Source organism: Podarcis filfolensis (assembly GCF_964270895.1).
Source record: "Podarcis filfolensis genome assembly, chromosome: 6".
Taxonomy (NCBI): domain Eukaryota; kingdom Metazoa; phylum Chordata; class Lepidosauria; order Squamata; family Lacertidae; genus Podarcis; species Podarcis filfolensis.
In genome coordinates, this window is record NC_139609.1 from 37449057 (window position 1) to 37470339 (window position 21283).

General features: G+C 40.7%; 1 protein-coding gene across 5 annotated transcripts; it reads right to left on the reverse strand.

Moving 5' to 3' along the window:
- Positions 1-181: 181 nt before the first annotated feature.
- Positions 182-18565, reverse strand: LOC310765741 (methylcrotonoyl-CoA carboxylase beta chain, mitochondrial-like). 5 transcript variants are annotated; one of them, XM_083621162.1, is made up of 13 exons: positions 18408-18565; positions 16244-16573; positions 14880-15076; positions 12324-12502; positions 11841-11921; positions 10840-11018; positions 9426-9618; positions 7712-7803; positions 4735-4891; positions 3446-3568; positions 2667-2815; positions 2298-2379; positions 182-1180 (listed from the first exon to the last, which is right to left on the reverse strand). In XM_083621162.1, exons 2-13 carry the CDS (start codon positions 16567-16569, stop codon positions 1091-1093), a joined length of 1848 nt encoding a protein of 615 aa, XP_083477288.1. In that variant the 5' UTR covers positions 16570-16573; positions 18408-18565; the 3' UTR covers positions 182-1090. The 5 variants fall into 5 exon arrangements, with proteins under 5 accessions (XP_083477288.1, XP_083477290.1, XP_083477289.1 ...); XM_083621164.1 differs by having other exon boundaries at positions 18387-18540; XM_083621163.1 differs by lacking the exon at positions 18408-18565 and adding an exon at positions 17969-18355.
- Positions 18566-21283: the final 2718 nt, after the last annotated feature.

Genomic DNA, 21283 nt, shown 5'->3' on the forward strand with positions numbered 1-21283 from the left:
TGTCAATTGCAAAATAGACTTTCATGAGTCGGTAGCCTGACACACAAACTTTTAAAGCAAATGGATGATTGTGTAGGTGGGTGGGGGTAAAGAGACTCAAGTCAATTTAACACACACAAAAAACTTAATTATGGACTTTGTAACTGTTAGTCACTTAGCAAATATATTTTCAGAAACAAAGTGAGAATGCATTCTTTAATATAGTCTTGAATTCTAATACTTTTTAACAATTATGAACAAGTTAAAAAAATAATTACAATAAATCTCTTAACTTTTTCCCCACTTCTGAGGAAAAATGACACATTCATGATCTTACATCCACAAAGAATTAATCCAAAAGTCTTTATTGCACCAACCTGAAGAGTCTTCAAGACAGAGGTAAAAACTGCATTAAAATTGTGAATGTTCATGAAAAGCTCTTTACAATCAGAGCCTCATAACTTAGAAGACACACCTCTGTGCACCGTCCTGCAGCTTCAACCACCTAATATAGTCAAATTTCAGGGGCCAACTCTGTGGGAGGTAAAAACTGCCAGAGATAAAAATAAGGTGTTTACATCAGTTGGCTCCCCTTCATTTTGTTTTTTTTTTGGAAGTGGTGGCAAAGAATTATTTAATTTATTAGGTTTATACACCAGCCTTCCTCATAGGATCTCAGGGTGGCTGACAGAATACAGGATAAAAACAAGTAAATAATTAAAAACAAAACAGTAAAACAGTAGCTTTTGGCTTGGCTGGTTAGTATATTCTGGTGTTTCTGGTGCTGTTAAATCTGTTTTCTGTATTATTTAAGTTTTGTTTTAAATTATTAACTTGACACACCTTAAACCTTGGTATATCAGCTAATAAATTATTTCCATAATACTTGTTTGTTTATATTCAGCACAAAAGACATCAATTTAAAGTATCCTATCATTGGATGTGAACAGTAATAGAAGCATGATTGAAGACTGATATATAAACATATATAGAAATCAAACATTTTCATACTAAGAAATCATGATGACAATATTAAAATACTAATTGTTTCTATTTAACATCCAGGGAGCCAGATGTTCAAATTCATTTTTTTACCAGCAGGCTTTCCTGCTTACATTCTTATGACAGGAAGAGGAGACTGTTGCGGGGACATGATCTGGTATTTCTGCTGTTTCATAATTCTTAAGCATTGTGCAATAACCTGCCAAAAGAAACACACAACAAATAGAACAACATAAATTAATGTATTTGGAACATTCTAAAGTGCTTCACAAGACTGACAATTACTGTAGAAGCTGAATAAAACGTATCAGAAGGTCACTCTAAGGATAAAGGGGAAGATGCTAAAAGCAATTATCATGAAAAAATATGTAAAGCAGAAACTGTAGGAAAGGCAAGCAAAGGAATATAGGAGGAAGCAGATAAACAAGCAGTGAATGTGTTGTGTCAATTTATTGTTGCAGTAAATTAAGAGAAAAAACATCATCTACCCATTATTTCAGAGAGAATTACATCCCTAAAGTATGCTACCAATAACTGTTCTGTTTCAATTATGTCTAGGGTCACGGGTGGCGCTGTGGGTTAAACCACAGAGCCCAGGACTTGCCGAACAGAAGGTCGGCAGTTTGAATCCCCGCAACGGGGTGAGCTCCCGTTGCTCACTCCCTGCTCCTGCCAACCTAGCAGTTCGAAAGTACATCAAAGTGCAAGTAGATAAATAGGTACCGCTCCGGTGGGAAGCTAAACGGCGTTTCCGTGCGCTGCTCTGGTTCACCAGAAGTGGCTTAGTCATGCTGGCCACATGACCCGGAAGCTGTACGCCGGCTCCCTCAGCCAATAAAGCGAGATGAGCACCGCAACCCCAGAGTCGGTCATGACTGGACCTAATGGCCAGGGGTCCCTTTACCTTTACCTTCAATTATGTCTGCCCTACCAACTCCCTTACTAATCACTAGGGCTGTCTAAAGCGCCCTTACCCTTGAACTGCCCTGTGGCTCTAATCTAAAAGGCCTCCATCAGGCCAACCTGCTCCACAACTGGTCCAAAATAATTCAGAAGTCACACTAATATTCAATTAGTTTTTGTTTTTTGTTTTTAAAAAAGGGTTTTTAAGGGGGGGTGTATTTTTAACAAACAAATAAACAAACAAGCATACAGCCAGGGGGAAGGCAGGGGAAGGAAATGTGCCTTCTTTCCCTCCCCTCCATATACTATTTTAACAGGAAAAACCAGAAACCAGTATTTTTTAACAGGTAGGCTTGGGAAGGAAGAGATATTGAACATCTTATAGAGACATACACTTAGAGAAAGAAGCTTACCTTCCTTGAACTCTGCGGTAGGATTACACCATCATCCCAGAGTCTGGCAGAAGAGTAGAATGCACTGCTTTCTTCCTCTAGTCTTAAAAGACAAAAGAAAAATTTCAATTTTCAACTGCATTTGTAAAGATATATTGTACTTTGGGGAATACTAAGACAATATAGCACATTTTTAATACCCCCAAACTGAAGAGCCAACGGTCTGCTTCAAAAAGTAAAATAATCGCTAGTATAGAAAACAAGCAACTCCAAAAATTTATAATTCTTTTAGCTATTAAAAAAATTAGAAGCAGCACCCTGAAATCCAAAGAGAAACATCAATACCATTAATTTAATCATAACACTGAGGTTTTTGTTGAATGCACCTACTTTTCCTTTAATAGTTTTAAGTCTACTTCTGCTCCTTGTCGATCAGCATCCCAAATAAATGAGAGCGTGTGACAATGTCTTGAATCCACAAGGCCTATTCTTGCATTGGGCCAGAGGAACAGGAAGTTTGGATCAAATGATCTTCCACACTAAAGACAGACAACACAAGACCAGAGAAATTCAGAAATGAAAACTCACCATTTAAGCCAGCTTGAACAAAGCATTGACTCAAGGGAAACATATTAAGAAGGCATTAAAGAACTGTGAAATATAGTGTCCATCTAATTTAAAACACCAATTTCTGGTTTCAGTACAGTCTGATCCTTTGGTGCCATGTCTACTTGTGTCAACAATAATTCTGTATTTTCCTCACTACGTGCTAGAGATTCTTGGTTATATCAAGTTTCAAGTGTGGCATTCAACTACCATGTCTTGTAAGCACAAGGATTTATGCTTACGCATAAATCCATTTCTTCCCACGACCACAACCTTCCCTTCAGAGGGTTGGGGGAACACCTAGAACAGATCTGTCCCAACCCAGTGACCACATGATGAAATCTACTCCTTGGGTAAGTAACAATCCAAGTATTGGAGGGGATGCAGGGTCAGGAGGGAGAAGAACATCTGCCCCATTGTGCAAGGAGAAATCTTTGCACTGATGGAACAAGAGACTTAGCACCATGTTGAATTTTACCCTAAGAAACTAGCTAGGACAGGAGCTGTGTACATGGGGCATGTGGGTGAGGAAAGAGAAGCTGATCCTACGTTCAACAACCTACCATAGCATAGCTTTCATTTCCATAGCAGCCACCAATCACAAGGGTTATCTTGGGAACAGCAGCACAAGCAACTGCAGCCATCATGGATGCTTGTGCTTTCAGCCTATTAGTGTGATCCTCTGCCTGACTTAAAATGAAAGAATGGTGAGAGTTATTTCTTTTACTTTTTACATGCAGATGTTCCCTTTATTCCTGGTCTCAACATGTACAGGATTTGCAAATCTTTTATACGAATATTTAAGTGACTAATTTGCCTACCAACAGTAAAAGGGGGGAAAAGAAGATGGTAGTAATTAATGCAGGATTCAGCACTAGAAATTCATTGTTTTAATCTGTTCCTCTTCAAAACAAGACCAAAGCTCTCTATCTATGCACATGCAGACTAAAAGGAAACAGGAGTTTCAAAAACTGCCAGTCCATCATTTTCCAGGCACAAAAACAAAGTATACTACTTGGAAAAACTGAGCTCTGTAGGGAACATTATTTTTCATTGTATATGGTGAAATCTGCTAGTTCTGATTTTTTTCACATAGCAAGAATTTAGTTAATTGTAATCATTACTACTGAATTTCCAACAAAGAAGCTTGCATTATAAGGAAATTACAGTTTCTAGGTATACAACAGCACTTCTTATGCAGTGTTCAGATGTTAACTTGTTGGGCTCCTAATTTGGCTGACAAGCTACCTTAAAAAAAAGGTAAAGGACCCCTGACAGTTAAGTCCAGTCGCGAATGACTCCAGGGTTGCAGTGCGCATTTCACTTTACTGGCTGAGGGAGCCGACGTTGTCCGCAGAAAGCTTTTCAGGTCATGTGGCCAGCATGACTAAGCCACTTCTGGCGCAACCAGAGCAGTGCACGGAAACGCCATTTACCTTCCCGCTGGAGCGGTACCTATTTATCTACTTGGACTTTGACATGCTTTTGAACTCCTATGTTGGCAGGAGCAGGGCCTGAGCAACAGGAGCTCACCCCATTGCGGAGATTCGAACCGCCAACCTTCTGATCAGCAAGCCCTAGGCTCGGTGGTTTAGACCACAGCACCACCCGTGTCCCACAAGCTACCTTAAACCTGGGAAATACCAAGTGGAGAGATTTCCCCTCAATCATTTTTCAAACTTTTTACATTCAGAGAACCCGTTCCCTGTTGGATGCAGAGGAATTTGTTATTGCAGGGAAGAACCGAAGTGAGCAAACTTTTCCAGTGAAAAAAACATTTTTCCATTTGAAACTGAAAGCGTGATACCCTAATTCAGAGCCATTTGACTGTGCTCTGTACTAGCTGCTTTACCTGTGTGAGACTGGTTGGCTCTGCTGCACATGGAGCTGTATTCAGGAGAAAAAGGATTGGAATGTTTCGTTGGCTACAAAGCTGTATGAAGTGGGAACCCTTCAGAGAAGCTTCATGAGTCAGCTCACCGTTGTTAGCCACTATTCCAACTAGCTGTCTAACAAAAACATAAAACACTTTTTATAGTACAAGGGTAGTAGAAACATTGAAATCAACACAGTAAGTACCCTCCATGTGTTTAGTACTATAACTTTATAATATCACCTTAAATAGGCAACAAATGATTTGCATTACTTTTGCTTCAAAACTCCCAAGATACTTAGAAATGTTTACAATAAATAATCTGCTGCTACAAGTCATTTAAAAGAATATGGTTTGGGTGAAGTGCAGGCATGGAAAATTACTTATCTAAATTCTTGTCTAAATTCCCTTACTCTCAAAAGCGGGAATGTTTGTGCAAGAGATCTGTCATAAATTATTAGGAGGGATCTAGGGAGCCCCTTATGCGAGGGGAAGGCATGTTCACTATTGGCCATGATGGCTGGGATTGATGCCAGTTGTAGTCCACACAAGATTGTAGGCTAGCTTAGAATGTATGGACAAACATGGTTCCAATGCCAAAGTATGAAGCAACAATCTAATGGGTTACTTATTATGTACTGGTTATGGACATTCAAGGCTGAAAAAGCTCAAATTAATCATGCAAATTTGTACTTTTAGTGACAAAAGCATACACTTTCATAAACAGATAATCCTGCATAAGTAGTTAATATGGAACTTATTTGTTAATGTTCTCAAGTCTGCTTACAGCAGGAAGCAAAATACAGTTCATATTCTCTGTGGCGTAATTTTCCATTATGATGAAAAGACAAACCATCTCAACTATCATATTTTCATCTCAGAGGAAATCAATGAGTTTGAGTCTGCAGCATGCTTTATTAATCCTAGCAAAATAATTCACTTTCTAGAGCTACTTAGAGACAAGCTTAACATTAATGGAAAAGGTTAGGCCACAAGAGGCTTCTCTTTCACTTACAAAACGGACTTTAAATATTTATTTCAGCTTTTTAAAGTTTTGAGTGATCTTAGAGTCAGTGAAAGCAGTCTTATTATCAGCCCTAGAGAATAAGGCCTGCTTAACCATTCAACTGACAACCCAGAAGGTGGCAGTTCATCAGGCTCTTTCAGGCTGCACCACAAGCACTTACTAGCTTCTGGATCCTAGACTTGACTTAAGCAGCTATATGCAAAAATGGATTTTCTGCACAAGAAGCCATTACTTCAAAATATTAAATACAGTGTAGCACTTGCCCAAGGAAGGCTAACAGGATGGCATTGAGTTCTCACTGGACAGAGAAGGAGCATGGATAAGAACAATGGTCTGCTGCACGGAGAGCTGCACATTGGGGGAAAGCCTGTTCAACGTACTGACATTTTGTTTTGAAGACGTTGTATATGTTGCAATGCCAGAGAGTACACTGCCTATAATTAATTTTAAGGAGGACTCACAAAATTGCTAAACAAAGTTATGGAGGGACTTGGGTAGACTTGCCAGTGCTTCCCCTTCATCAAATAGTTTGAAATGTTTTATGTAACTATTCCCACTGGATACACAAACCATAGCACCTTAAAATTTTGATTTTTTTAAAACGGACAAATGGTGAAAGGAGGCTTTTGCTGCTGGACTCTAGTTAGCAGGTGCCCAGCACACACATGCACATACAGTGGTACCTCTAGATGCGAACGGAATCCGTCCCAGAGCCCCGTTCGCATCTAGAAGCAAACGTAGCCCGCGTCTGTGCGTGCACGGGTCACATTTCAGCGCTTCTGCGCATGCGCGTGACGTCATTTTGAGCATCTGCGCATGTGCAAGTAGCAAAACCCGGAAGTAACGTGCTCCGTTACTTCCGGGTTGCCACGGAGCGCGACTCAAACGTGCTTATCCCGAAGCACATTCAACCCGAGGTATGACTGAATACGAGGTGTTAGTGAGTGGTGATGATAGCTGAGAACTCACATTTCTCTAGCAACAGCAAATTGATGTTTGTTGGGAATGCAAGTTCCCCACACATCAAAGTTCTACATGAGAGAAGGATTAGATCTCATGCAAGAATGCGATTGTAAATTATTTGTGCACGACAACTATTCTGGAAAGATCCTAGAAAAAACTCATCAACTAGATTATATTAAATTAGGTCTGATCAGTATCTTTTAGAGCTGATCATGGTCTTTCAGATGTTGGTATGTGTCTTGGCCCAAAGCTAGCCATTTCTATGTTTATTAAATAAATTGCTAATTTGCTTAATGTAATCAGGTCTTTGGCTGAACTTAATTGCTGGTGGTTTGTTAGTAGTGTAATACTGATAATTCTTCTGAGCTCTGAGATGCCAAAATAAAATTTCGTCTGCATGCTTTTTAAGTTGAAATATGAAAATATTTAGCAGAGATAAATCTTAAAAAGAAGAATTACTAACGTTAGAATCATATACATTCTACACAGAAGTAAGTCCCACTAAATTCAACAGGGCTTATTCACAGATGTGGGTATAGTACTGCAGTTGTAAATAATTCTATAAACACATACAATGATTTTTTTTTAAAAAAACAGGTACAATTTACTATTAATCAGCAACGCTGATTGTCTAGTCAGGTGGCTAAGTACAGACTATATTAATTTAAAACCCCAAAATGTAAGCACTAAGCACTTGGAATACAATGAATCCAACAAAATTTAAATCCAGTTATACACCTTGGCTTCCAAAAAAAGAGTAACAATGTAAAAACAATTGCATAAGTGATCCAAACAACCTGGGAGCCATAATATAGTATGGCTACATTTCTATCTCTGTAACAAATCTAAGCTCAATTCTGTAATTTCAGGTGACTCTAACAGGGATCAAATTACCATTTGCTTGAACAACAAATCATTAAAAAGTGTTGCAATAATATGGCCCGCTGGTTTAAACTTCTCCCTTACCCTTCTACGTAGGCAAATCCTGCTACTAAGGTAGTTCCATAATTAGCTTTGAATTCCTGGAACCTGCTGCCATCTATCATCCGACTCAGGATCTATAAATTATTGTCAAGAGAAATGAAAAATCAATAGTAGGTAGCTTGCTGGAAAAAAATTCATGTCTTCTGTCTCCAATTATGGCTCAATATTGAAAGATAATGGATGATGTCTGACTAAGTCATACTACGAGTAGACACACTGAAATTAAATCCAATGATTTCAATGAGTCGGCTTCAAGTATGATTGAGTCAGGTATACTACTCTGTTAGATCACAAAATTGTAAACTTTAACATTCAAAATTGTTTTACTTGTTTAGATACCGACCGTACATCCAAAGCTAAAATTTTATGATTTAAGTAGGTATTGGTAGAGCATAAGACTCTTAATCTCAGGGTCATAGGTTTGAGCAAAAGATCACTGCATTGCAGGAGGTTAGACTAGATGACCCTCATGGTCCCTTCCAACTCTACGATTCTATTATTCCAGTGGGTTCAACAGCTACAGCCTAATGGAGCTAGCCTGATCACAGTAATCCAGGCTGCAGTAACTTCCCAGGTTGACTACCATTACAGTAGTAGGGCTACCCTTAGAAGATGGTTCAGAGACTACAGCAAAATGTTGCAGCACAGAAACTGACAAATATGATAACTCAGGAGCATACAACACTGCTTACAATGCAGTTGCGTTGCCAGTCTATTTGTCACTGAGCCGAGTTTATGCCCCGAGCTATTTATGGCTTTGTATGCCATCGTCAATATGGCATATAAAGTCATAAATAGCTTGGGACATGAATACCTGAAAAAACACCTCTCTCAATACGATCTTGACCATGACCTGAGATCTGCTGGGCAGGTCGTATTACTTGTTCTTACATCAAGAGAGATCCTGTTAACTGGCATCCAGAATAAGGTATTCTTGGCAGTAGCACCCTACATCTGGAATGAAGTACACCCTGTGATCAGGCATCTCTATTAAGCTGGAGTAGGTAAAGAGTAGGACAGCCTTACGGCTAATAAAAACTAAGTAGAAGTAAATACTCAGACTAATAAGGCTTTTTGATTCATGAAGAATATGGTGAATACTTCTCACATCTCTTCCTGAGTTTTATGAGAAATAACAATCAACTACAAACCATGGCCTCGACTATGCACACATAAAGGAGTAGACCATTTGAAATACTCAAATTAACCCTTGATCTACCTTTTCACCTCAGCACCTCAACACAGTATCATCTCTGGAAGTACTTCTAAAAGCAAGCAGCAATGGACAACTTTCAGAGAAGTAGCTGTGTTTGTTGGCTGTAAACAACAAAAAGTCTTGCAAGCACCTTAAAGACTAACAAAGGTATTATAACGTAAGCTTTCATGAACTAAGATCCACTTCATCAAATGCATGAAGCATAATTAACAGTGCTGCCAACTGAGGATCGCACTTCATGCAATGAAGTGGATTCTCTCAAAAGCTTATCCAATAATAAATTTGTTAGTCCTTAAAGTGCTTACAGGATTTTTTGTTTTCACCAATTTACATAAATGATCCAGGAAAACTGAGCCACAGGATTTGTAGTTCAACCACTGTTAACTATACTGTCACACTGCTTATTTTTTAAGCCTACTAACGTCAATGGGATTTATATCAAGTAGCCTAACTTCAGATTGCAACAAACATTTTCCTTACCAATTTTATATGTAGAGTGTAGCTATAATCTTGTGGTGCAAGCCCCAGAAGCTCATCAGCACTGTGCAAGGGACTGTCATACTCTACAGTTTCTTCTGTAGGTATTTCATAATTGAGTGTTGAAATAATATTTCTAACACATTCATATGCTTCTTTTTCTGAAGATGCAAAATGGTCAACACAGCCACTGACCCTGAGAAAAATAATTTACAAATATTTGGCAACAGATAAAATTCAAGGCAACAAACATGATCAGAAAACATTACTACTAACAGTAAAATAAATGATTCCTTATATTTATCTTCTGTCTTTCAAGTGATTGGAAATAATAAACATTTGCCTCAGACAAGATAATTTCTTACAAAAAATATATTAAAGCTGGTGAGACTGTAATATCAATTTGCATTAACTGTACTGAAAGAGGAGTGCTATTAGTTTTCTTCATGAATTCTCATGTTTAGAGTAGCACAACGTGCTCTAGACAGAAACTATTGCTACTGCAGAATGCAGGTGCCAGGGCTGTGAATGGTGCCACATAACACTTGTTCTGCACAAACTACACTTGTTCCCAATTCAAATTTCACTGGGTCCCAAGTACTTGAAGGAGCACATCTCTTTTTTTTTTTTTAATAATATTTATTACTTTTAAACCTTACAAAAAAGAAGAGAGAGAGAAGAAAAAAAGAGGGGGGGGGGAATCTCCCATTATTTGCTGGCCTATGGCTTCAGATGTGCTGAGGATCTTAGCAGCTTCTCACAATCCCTCTACCAAGCATAGGGCATGGGGCAGTGATGCAAATGAAGGTCTTCTTGGTTGCAGCACTCCATCTGTGGACCACCACTCCGCTCTGAGATAAGGTTGGCTTTCTTCTTGAGATTATAGTGTGGTGCGAAAGCACACCTTTCCAATCAGGCCTATAGTGCAGTGATGCTGTCTGGTTTTTGTGTTCTGATTCTTGCTGTGAAAATAACAATCAGTGGTACCAGGGCTTTTTTCCAGCCAGAACTCACAGAAACTCAGTCCCATGCTTCTCAGGTGGGCCCCACTGCCATTCTAAGAGAACAAAGGAGGTGTTCTTGGTGAGATCCAGCACTTCCTTTTTCTAGAAGTGGGTTGTACGGTTTGTTATTTGGTTTTGTTCCTCCCTCATTTTAATGTAAAACATGCAGTACTTGTGCAAGGTACTGAAAGAACAGGATATAAACAAACAAATGTTGTATGTTGAGGGGTGATTTTCAACCCAGAAATAGATATGGGCCAACTAAGTGCAAATAATGAAGCACTTTTTTGTTTCTGGATGCTTCTGACATTTGCAGGCATTTTTTAAAAATGAGATCATTATACCTAGAAAAACTAGGACTAAAGGTATCATTCAATCAATATTAAGAGCTCAGGAACAAATATTATACCTACTTAGCATGCAGGTTGGCTCCTCCCAGTGCCTCGGGATTAATATCTTCTCCTGTGGCAGCTTTAACTAAAGGGGGCCCAGCGAGAAACATTGTGCCAATTTTGTCTACAATGGCTGTTTCCTCTGCCATGGTAGGAACGTAAGCACCTCCTGCAGTACAAGAACCACACACAACTGCCACCTAGAGGACACACCAAGATAGCTGGGTAAGAAAAAAAGAACAAAGATGAGGAAATATTTAATTTTATGTTGTAAATTTCCAGGAAAAGTTATCAAGCATATGATTATATTGAGAAATTGCACTGAAAATCCCACAGGGAAAAGGAGTCAGGAGTTTTATTTCAGAGAGCAGTATCAAATATCTCAGACTTAATTTTATATTGTACAGCAATAATATATAATCCTTACTTAAGCAAGGAAAGCATGTGCAGGCCATACCTCAGATACAAAATCTGTATTATGATTTGTGACAGCTTGTCAGGGCTGGGGGTTTTTACAGCAAGTTCTCTCCACACCTACATTTTTTGAGGTGGGCAGAATCTGCTCCAGTGTTATCACAAGTGAGAAGAGGTAGTAGTATCATGCCTGTGTGACATGTTGCAAAGGGAAGGGTAACCAGCTCAGATTATTCAGGGACCCACAGTGTTCATGATGTGAAGAGAATTTAGAAGGAATGTTTCAGAATGTGACCCACTGGCTATCTTTCTCTAGTCTGTTGAATCAAATGAGATCAAAGTACTAACAGGTGTTTAATGCAAGAAGTTAATGACGAACTATGGTCAGATATTTAAGATATGAATGTAATGGCCAATGATTATCTACCATAATGGTTTCTGATCATAGTGGACCTATTCCTTGTGCAACAAATGCAAAATTTAAACTGCTGGATGACTCTTCCAAAACACTATGAACTGCTTTCCTCAGCAGTGTATTCTTTTACTTATTAACTATATACTACTTGGAAATGCATTTTTAATGCACAGATTTCTTCCCAATATTATACCTGAGGGATTTTCAATGCAGACATCACAGCCTCATTGTAGAAAACTCGGCCTCCATGGAATTGGTCAGGAAACAACTCTGCCTAATAATACAGAGGCAGGAAATACAGTAAAAATTCAAAAGTTACAAAGCCTATGTTCTATGCAGTTGTTCTGCCTCTTTCTTTTTCAAAAGTTGTTTTTAGCATATTGAAAGAATCATTATTTTTCTGAAAATCTGTATTTTCTTTTTTGGAGTCCCCCCCCCCAAAAACCCTAAGTATATTCTGTGCGGTAATTTTATACATACCAGTAACTCATCTTTCTTTGACATGGTTAATTCATTGACAGTTCAATGACAAACTGGCTTTGACTTTGTTACCTTGACTATTTTTCGAGTATACAATATTTTTAGGACACAGACTTGAAAGCTAACGATAAAACAAGACAAAGGGAATAATTTTAAGCAAATTAAATCAACCGGTTTCATAGAACACGTCTTTTACCTGAAGTGGCAAGAATGCTCCCCCACTGTCCACAAGGTAAACAGATGGAAGTCTATTTTTAATTGCTATTTCTTGAGCTCTCAGTTGTTTCTTCACTGAAATAGGATAAATGGTCCCTCCTTTCACAGTTGCATCATTTGCCATGAAGACACACCAGACTCCACAGATTTTTCCAATACCTGCAGCAATGACTATTGTCATTACATTTTACAAACAGTATGAATTATCCACTTTGGAATATTTTGTAACCGGATCATAAAGTAAGGCAATTAAGTACATAAATATGCTAGAGAGATCTTTTGTAGCATATTAAAATGCCAAGGAACTCAGAAAGAATGCAGCTCAACTTTCAACTATCCTCTTTTACTTACAATGCTGCTAGAGTTTGAACATGTGTAGTGAATGAGAACAGTTGTGGAACTAAGCAGTGACTCAGCTGATAAGGTATCCTATGGTGACATTTTTCAATACATGCAGATAAAATTACTTGTTTATCAAAAGATCCTATAACAGAGATCATCAAACTAAGACCCGCGGGCCAGATACGGCCCACTGGGCTCCTTAATCCGGCCCGCAAACCTTCCAAACCCTGACACCCACTCGGTCAGTCCCCGCGCTAATCAGGCGCAGCGAAGAGGCCTCGCCGTGTGGAGACTGATTTCTGCAATGCGGCACAGCTTCTGATTGGCTGCAGGAAGCTCCTGCAGCCAATCAGAAGCTGCAGACACCTCTGGGCGCCGCCCCTTCCTTCCCGCTGAAGTAGCCGAGCAGGAGGAAGCAGCCAAGTGGGAAGGAAGCGGCAGCAGCGCAGAGGCTGCCTCCGCCACCCAGGCCAGCAGAATCTGGGTACCGCCCCTTCCTTCCCGCTAAGGTGGCCAAGCGGGAGGAAGCAGCCAAGCAGGAAGGAAGCGGCAGTGGTGTGGAGGCTGCCTCCGCCGCCCAGGCCAGCGGCATGGGCTCTGTGCCCCACCAAGACAGAGGACGCCGATGCTGCCGAAGACAAGGCAGCATCGGTGGCTGTGGCATAAGTGGCATAGGCGGGGGAGGCCTTTCGGGAGGGGGGGTGCTTTCAGGAGGCGGTGGGTCCGGCCCCCGACACAGTCTGAGGGACAGTGGACCGGCCCCCTCCTGAAAAAGTTTGCTGACCCCTGTCCTATAAGCTCAGTGTAGAATCTCCTTATTGCTTTGTTTGTTGTCACACAATTGATTCTTTCTGTCCTGAACAAATTAATTCTTTCAACCAGTTAAATAAAGGCTGCAATCCTAATTCCTCCCCACTGCTAAAAGAGGAGCCACCACTGCATTCCCAGCCCGGCTGCTCATGGTGGCTGCAATGGAAGCGGGGGAGGCAGGACAACTGGGCCTGATCCCTGGGCCAGCTCAAGGTCTGGATTCCCAACCCCTGTATTTTGAAGTCTTCTGTTGGGCTCTGAAAGTGTGAATACTACCAGCAAGCCTTCTATCTACTTGAATGTCTGGCAACCAGTTAACTGAGCTGAAGGGTGTCTCTGCTCAATTCAACCCCACATCTGATATAAGGTTGGGTATGGATTGCACTGATCAGTTAAAGTCAGATGATAATCTATCAAATGTACATACAGTATTATCAATATTTCAGCTTGAGATATTAGATTTAAAGGCCAGCTTTAATACTTTTTTCATTCCTGCTCCACAGACAAGAATCCAAAACATCCTCAGAACAAATGTTTTCTAAATCACAGCCTGACCAATTCATTGACTGAGGCTTAAGTTGATTAATTTATCAATTTAACTCATTAAACCTTGTGTCCATGCTGCAAAAGAATGGAGGCTAATTTTACGCATCCCAGATAGATGACACCATAATATGTACTACACACGTAACCACAATGGGAAAACACAAATGAACAGCTTTCCTACCAACTTCAAGGCCACTACTTAAATTCTAAGTATTGTTTTCACATAAGCCCTTCATCAATCTCTCAACTGTGTAACTTAGTGAGGACTGGTTTCCACTGCTGACATCATGTGTCACTGCTGCACTGGATCAAGGGGCGGGTAGGCAAAAGAGCTGGCAAGAGGCTAAATGCAGATATGAGGATGCCATTTTGTCTTTTACAGAGCACCTAAGTTTCTACTTTAATTTAGTTAACAGATATAATGTGCCCCTCAGAAATCTTTCGTTACTATATGCAGAAAAAAAGCATTACATTTAAGCATGAAAGAAAAACTATGAGTGTGACTCTTGCCTTGTAAGGTGGATACCATAAACAGATTTACAAGTCTACTGTACGTTAATACCCACCTAGGAAAGCCTTATCTGATGTGTGCCAAACCAAACCTGATCCCAAACATTTGCTTCCGGTTGTCGAAAAGGTAGCTTAAAGGCACTCTAATGTCTCCCTCTCATTCTGTCTTCACTATTGCATCTTCCAACAGGCATAGCACAGATGGAATAGATTTTGTTATTTATTAACAGCGGCAGGCCACACTATCAATTGGCATGAACTGATTAAGTGCATGCAGATTTACTATACTGCGATTTACCTTTTAAAAAATCCCTTACGCAAAACCTACCAGTGAGACATCCTGCTGCAGGAACATCACCATAAGGCATATCAAGGCCTGCAAAAGGGGAGAGCTCAAGGAAACTTTCATCATCAAGAAGCATCTTTAAGCGTTCACGAACAAGCAACTTTTTGTTCTTCTGAGTGTGGCGCAATATTGCATCTTTTCCTCCTCCTTTACTGACCTTCACAAGCAACTCTGAATACCTGATATCAAAATGAAAAGCTCAATGGAACTGAAAACCAACTTCTGTTGCTAAAGGCAAAAGTACCTTAAGAACAAGTTAATCCAACACACATATTAACAACACTGCCATCATACTTGTGGGGAAATAGTGTGACTGTATTATTCAAAATTCAGCAACAAAGAAAAAAATATGAATTTAAACTGGACACATACATGTGTTCACTTGTCAAATTAGGGGAAACCTTATATGAAATAGACATAACCTTGATCCTGGAAAAACATGAAAACATTTGCTTCATGGAACTGTGACTAGAGATTTAAGTACAGACTTAAAATATAGCAGCTCCTTCAAGACTATATTTCTTAAGAAATGAAAAGAGCAAATAGAATTTTGTCCTTACCTGGAACCAGTCTCATACTCAAAAGTAAAAGTGCTTGGCTGATTTTACTGTAAATTCCCAAACAGACCTATGACCAACCACAAAGCTAGGACAGCCTATGATTCAAAAATTAACTGTATAATTTGATATTTGGATTCTGGCTTTCTCAAGAGATAAAATGGAAACAGTTAAACTAAAATAACTAATGAAAAGTACTCATTTTCATGAGTTTTCTTTCAGCTTGCACTACTAGTTTTGAATAAAGCCCTTTGGGCTGCTGCCATTTTTTTCTTCAGGACCAATACGTACAAGTAGTGAGTCACTTTCCTCTCTTTATCTGTGAATCATGATTAATTGAAAACTCTTTAAGAAGATATGACTCATATATATCTTTGCATTCAAAATGAAATGAGGGACAGGTTTTATGACATTTTCAAAAATTTGTAAAGCATATAACACAGATAACATTTATGGTATCAACTTGCTAGATGCCTTTTTAAATGAGCCAACATTACTCCAAAAGTGCTAAAGCATCTACACATATGCAGGTACGTATATAAGTTGAGAAATCATTCTAAACCTTTCAGGAGGCAGGAGAAATAACTTGTAACAGTTTTCAAGTTTATAGATAATTGAATTCAGCAAACCGATTAAGGAGAAAACTGAAGCCATGAGAATTATTTTGGATCCTGGCCTAAAGTAAGGCTAGTTTGCAAGAACCTAAAAATGCATACCTTACTCAAAACTGTAAAACTGTTGAATCAAGGGACTAATGCTGTAGAAATATTTTTTTAAAAAATTAGTTACCTTTGAATGCAGATCTCACTGTTTCTTGCATTGCCTTCAACTACGTGTCTATACAGAGAAGGGATGCTTCCATCTAATACTGGAAAGTTTTTTGTATGGTTATGTTTATTGTTTATTTTGAAGCTCATAGAGGAGGAATGTAGCATGTTATGTGGAACCACACTGGTGCATTTTGTTCCATCCCTGCATCTCCGGAGGCTCCATATTTGCTGTCTGCCTATGCCAACTTCCTGACATATGCTCTTGGAAGTTTGGAATAATGAAGAGCAGGAAGTAGACGAGGGGTGTCGTGAATACCTGGAGAGCATGGTGAGAGTGATCCACATGATCCTAGAATCATAATAACATATTACTTATTTTTTAAATGCATATCCCATATCATCCCTGAATTCATACAAAAATAAACCAATAGCCCTCCCAAGATAAAATAATGTGGCATACGACTAGAACATTTCAGTTATCATTTTCAATGCTGTATGGAAGCAAGTACACAAAAACTTTTCTTGAAGCAAAATCTCTGCTAGTTAATTTCATTTCACTTCAACAGTTAAAGAATTTAACTGAAAGGAAGGACAATTCTAGGGTCCACCTTTATACCTTACGCCAGGCATGTCCAAAGTCCATTTCGGGGGCCTAACTTTGGTCGGCCCCCACAGCCCTTCACTTCATCAAATCTGGCCCTCTTTGAAAAAAGTTTGGACACCACTGCCACTAGTTGGGATGCTATACTCTATCAGCAGCAAAATCAATAGCACAGTAAAAGCACTAGAAAAAAGCTCTTGCCAACCACCAATTACATATTCCCAATGATACATTTTCAGTGCAAAAAGAGTTCAATCATGCTGTGGTAACAGCATTAATACCATAATGATGTGATTGAACCCATTCCACACATAATACATGAGCACTGTGCCAGGAAATCTCACAGCACCCCATCCAAAATAGCTAATTCCAAAGCTCAGTGGTTAGGAGACTCCAGTGCTTCCCTGAGGCTGGTATTTGAATCTTCTGACTGCCAAAACCCAGGCATTAGCAAAAAATTCCCTATGCCAAGGAAGGGACCAGGGTCACAAAAAAAAGGAATGCCATTTCAGTTATAACAGTGCAACAACACAATAACTAGGAGGAAGCCACCATGCAGAATGTAGGAGAAATTAAGATGTAGTGTATCTGGGAGTTAGTACTGCACCTTTACTCTCAGGTTAAGTGGGCGTAGGTTTGTAGCCTGTCAGCTAAATTAAGCCATTAACAGGTCAACTTTATTTTGTAAAGTGATGGGCTGAAATTAAACCTCAACCAACTATAAAAAAATACGGAATTATTTTGCAGCAAGACAAACCCTGGGAGTCCATTTAGGGTGCACCAGCAGCCTTCTCCAACAGAGAGCACTCCAGATGTTTGGGGCTACAATTCCCATCTTCCCTGATCATTGGCTAAACGCTGGCTTAGGCTGATGGGAGTTGTACTACCCCTGAAGAACAGGATAGGCAAGGCTGCTATTCCTTCTGTACCTGCTTCATCTCTTTGCTTCTAAAATGGTGGTTGTATTCTGAACTGCACTGATGCAGAATTAGGAATATATGCAACTCATGGAAACTTATTTGTTCTAGCTGAATTACACTGAGCTTGAATGCTTTCTTGTCTCAGCGCGCGTTCAACTAGCCCTTGGCCAAAACTGATCTGACTGTCGCTTGCTTTTACTGCACTGACTACATTTCATTTCACCTAATGGAGAGGATGGACGAATTTTTTTTAGCGCCTCGACTATTGCTGTCCGCCTCATGTTTGCTCCTTTTTGTTTTTGTTTTTTTGTTTTAACTGGCGGGTCTCGGTTGCTGAGCGAGCCCAGCAAGTAAGCGTGGTTGTTATGGCCCCAACCGAAAGCTCTTTCTTTCCCGAAGGCCCCGCGAAACACCTCAGAGCTCTGGCCCCAAGGGCGGCCCCGGAGTTTCGAGGGAAACAGCTGCACCGGCAAGTTCGCTGTAGGCGAAACCAAGGCCTTGTTTCCTTTTTCATCCGCCCCCTCCGTCTCTGGCGTTAACCCGACAACCAGACTGGGTTCGCCCACCGCCAGCTGCGTCACCCGACGACCGTTGTCTAACGGCCATTTTCTACCCGCCCCGCCCCCCGCTTCGGGACGCACCGAAGGAAAGTTCGAAGTTACCGTCTTCTTTCAACTCTTGGCTTTTCCCAGAAGTCCCCGGCCCCGCTTCTGTACGTAAAGCGTCCTCCGCGTCCAGGACGGGCTCCGCCCCCTCGGCGTCTCTCTCTTTCTCTCTCTCGTAAGGGCGGAAGCCAACGCCTGTCCCCTGGTAAGTGTGGGAGTGCGCATGCCCGTTTTCTTCACGCGCTTCCCCTTGCCCAGTTAACAGCACGTGCTGAGCGAGGCTCTCGCGGGCGCTTCCTCACGCCTGTTCCTCGAGTACAGCGAGCGGAGTGCAGAAGGGCAGAAGGAAAGCCATGCAGTCCAGCGTCCTGTTCGCACGGTGGCCAACTAGACACCTGTAGGGAATCCCGCAAGCGTCCTCTTCCCCACGCCCACCCACTGTGGTTTCCAACATCTGCCATTCAGAAGCATTGCAGCCTCCAATTTTGGACGCAGAGCACAGCCACCCTCTTTTGAAGCCGTCTAGATTGGTGGCCATCACCGCCTCCTGTGGGAGCGAGTTCCATGGTTTAAATGAGTTCCATGGTTTAAATGAGTTCCATTGTTTAAATGAGGTGGGTGCTGTGGGTTAAACCACAGAGCCTAGGGCTTGCCAATCAAAAGGTCAGCGGTTCAAATCCCTGTGACGGGGTGAGCTCCCGTTGCTTGGTCCCAGCTCCTGCCAACCTAGCAGTTTGAAAGTGTAGCCTTTTTAGCCTCGGGTGAGAAGAGCTTTGCACCCGGAACGGGGAAATGGGAGTCAACAGACACTTAAGGAATAGTTTCAGAGAAAAAGCTTTGTTCTACCATCCAGGCTGGTAGAAGGAGCAAGTGTAATAGAGTCACAAAACAAGCACAAGTTCACAGCCATTTGCACAGAGCATATATTTCCCCTTCACTTCCCTCCCTTTCTCCTCCTCAAGAGTCCTGCCCCATGACGAGTTTCCTGAGCATGAACAGAAAGCTCCTGTCTTGGGACTCTTTTGGACTCTTGGCGCCCTTCCCAGGAAAGAAAAGTTGCAAGTTGAATGCACTGTTTGGCAAGGTCAGCTAGCCTGAGAAGCGAAAAGGCATTGTTCTTCTCAGCTCAGCTTTTGCTACAGCGGAGCAAGATAGCAAGATGCTTAGCTAAATGCTTTTTAGCCTTAGAGAAAAAGAGCAACTTGAAAAGTGCTTGAGGCTTTGAGGCCTGGTTGGGGGGGTGACTTTGGGCCTAGGTGGGGTCACCTGTCCTCACCTCCTTCAAAAGCTCGTCAAAGTGCAAGTACAGTGATACCTTGGGTTACAAACGCTTCAGGTTACATGCGCTTCAGGTTACAGACTCCGCTAACCCAGAAATAGTACCTCAGGTTAAGAACTTTGCTTCAGGATGAGAACAGAAATCGTGCTCCAGCGACGCAGCAGCAGCAGGAGGCCCCATTAGCTAAATTGGTGCTTCAGGTTAAGAACAGTTTCAGGTTAAGAACGGACCTCCAGAACGAATTAAGTACTTAACCCAAGGTACCACTGTAGATAAATAGGTATCGCTCCAGTGGGAAGGTAAACAGCCTTTCTGTGTGCTGCTCTGGTTCACCAGAAGCGAGTTAGTCATGCTGGCCACATGACCCAGAAGCTATACGCCGGCTCCCTCGGCCAGTAAAGTGAGATGAGCGCCGCAACCCCAGAGTCATCCGCGACTGGACCCAACTGTGAGGGGTCCCTTTACCTTAGCTCTAGACATTTTGTTTCCCTGAGTAGATTTCATTATGCTTTCAAATCCCTTCTCTGGGCTATCTTTGCTTAATTTGCCCTTCCCACCCCACCCCCACGTGTTTCTCAATATATTTCATATTGGATTTATTCTTTAATTTTTTACACAGAGAGTATTTAAACGGATGAAAACCCTTTTTCCATCTGGCTGAGGAGTTGCACTGGAAGGCTTTATGTTGATTCTGAGAGCCAATTGCAAGGGGAAACAACGTTGCCACGTTTTATTAGTTTGTCTTTCATATGTTATTTAAAATAACCAAACATATGAAAAATAATAAACAGGTGTATAGTTAGTTGCAAATTGACTGCTATATATGAAGTGATGCAAGAGCCTCATCTTTCATTTCCTTCCAGTCTTACTTTTTCCCCCCCAGGTAGCATTCTATTTGGAAATAACATTTAAAAATTCTGCCAAAAAAAGAAAGATCAGGAAACTCTTAGTACACCATGAATAAGCTTGTGAAACCAGTCCAAGGAGAATCTCAGTAACTACTGAGGGAGTTTGGGTGTGTAAGTTAGGTTGCCAGATCTTTTGCAGACTTATTAATTAGTCCAAACAAATCTTTATTCTCAGCAGCTCAGGGTGGCATTCATGGCTCCTCTCTTATCTTCACAGCATAATTGTGAGGAATGTTAAGCTGAGGGATGGTGACTGAGTTTTATAGCTGTATGGACATTTGAACTTAGATCTCCTTGGTTCTAGACTTCCAGCACACAGGTGTGACTAAGGTCACAGAGTCTGCAATCATGTTATACTTACGTTACTGACCTACTGTTTTGTTCTTGGTTTTATTATGAATTTTGTGTTTTTTTCATCTTGTATTTTCATATTGTGAACTGCTCTGAGAATCTTCCCAACCCTATAATGCATATAACACCAATGTCTCACAACAAATGTAACTGAAGAACCTGAAGAAAGAGATAATGCATGTGCTTTTGAAAACGAGGGGAAATTATTATTTTTTTAAAGAAGAAAAGGAGTGTGTATCAGCCCCCAGTATTAAAAGAAAGCCACCCCCATTACATCATTAGAACCAGAACAAACTTATGAAACTAGAAAAGAGAAAAAAATATCAATGTTTGGTCCAGATCCTAGGTACTGCACCGTCACTAAAGGAGTCTGTATGGATGATTCACTAAATGAT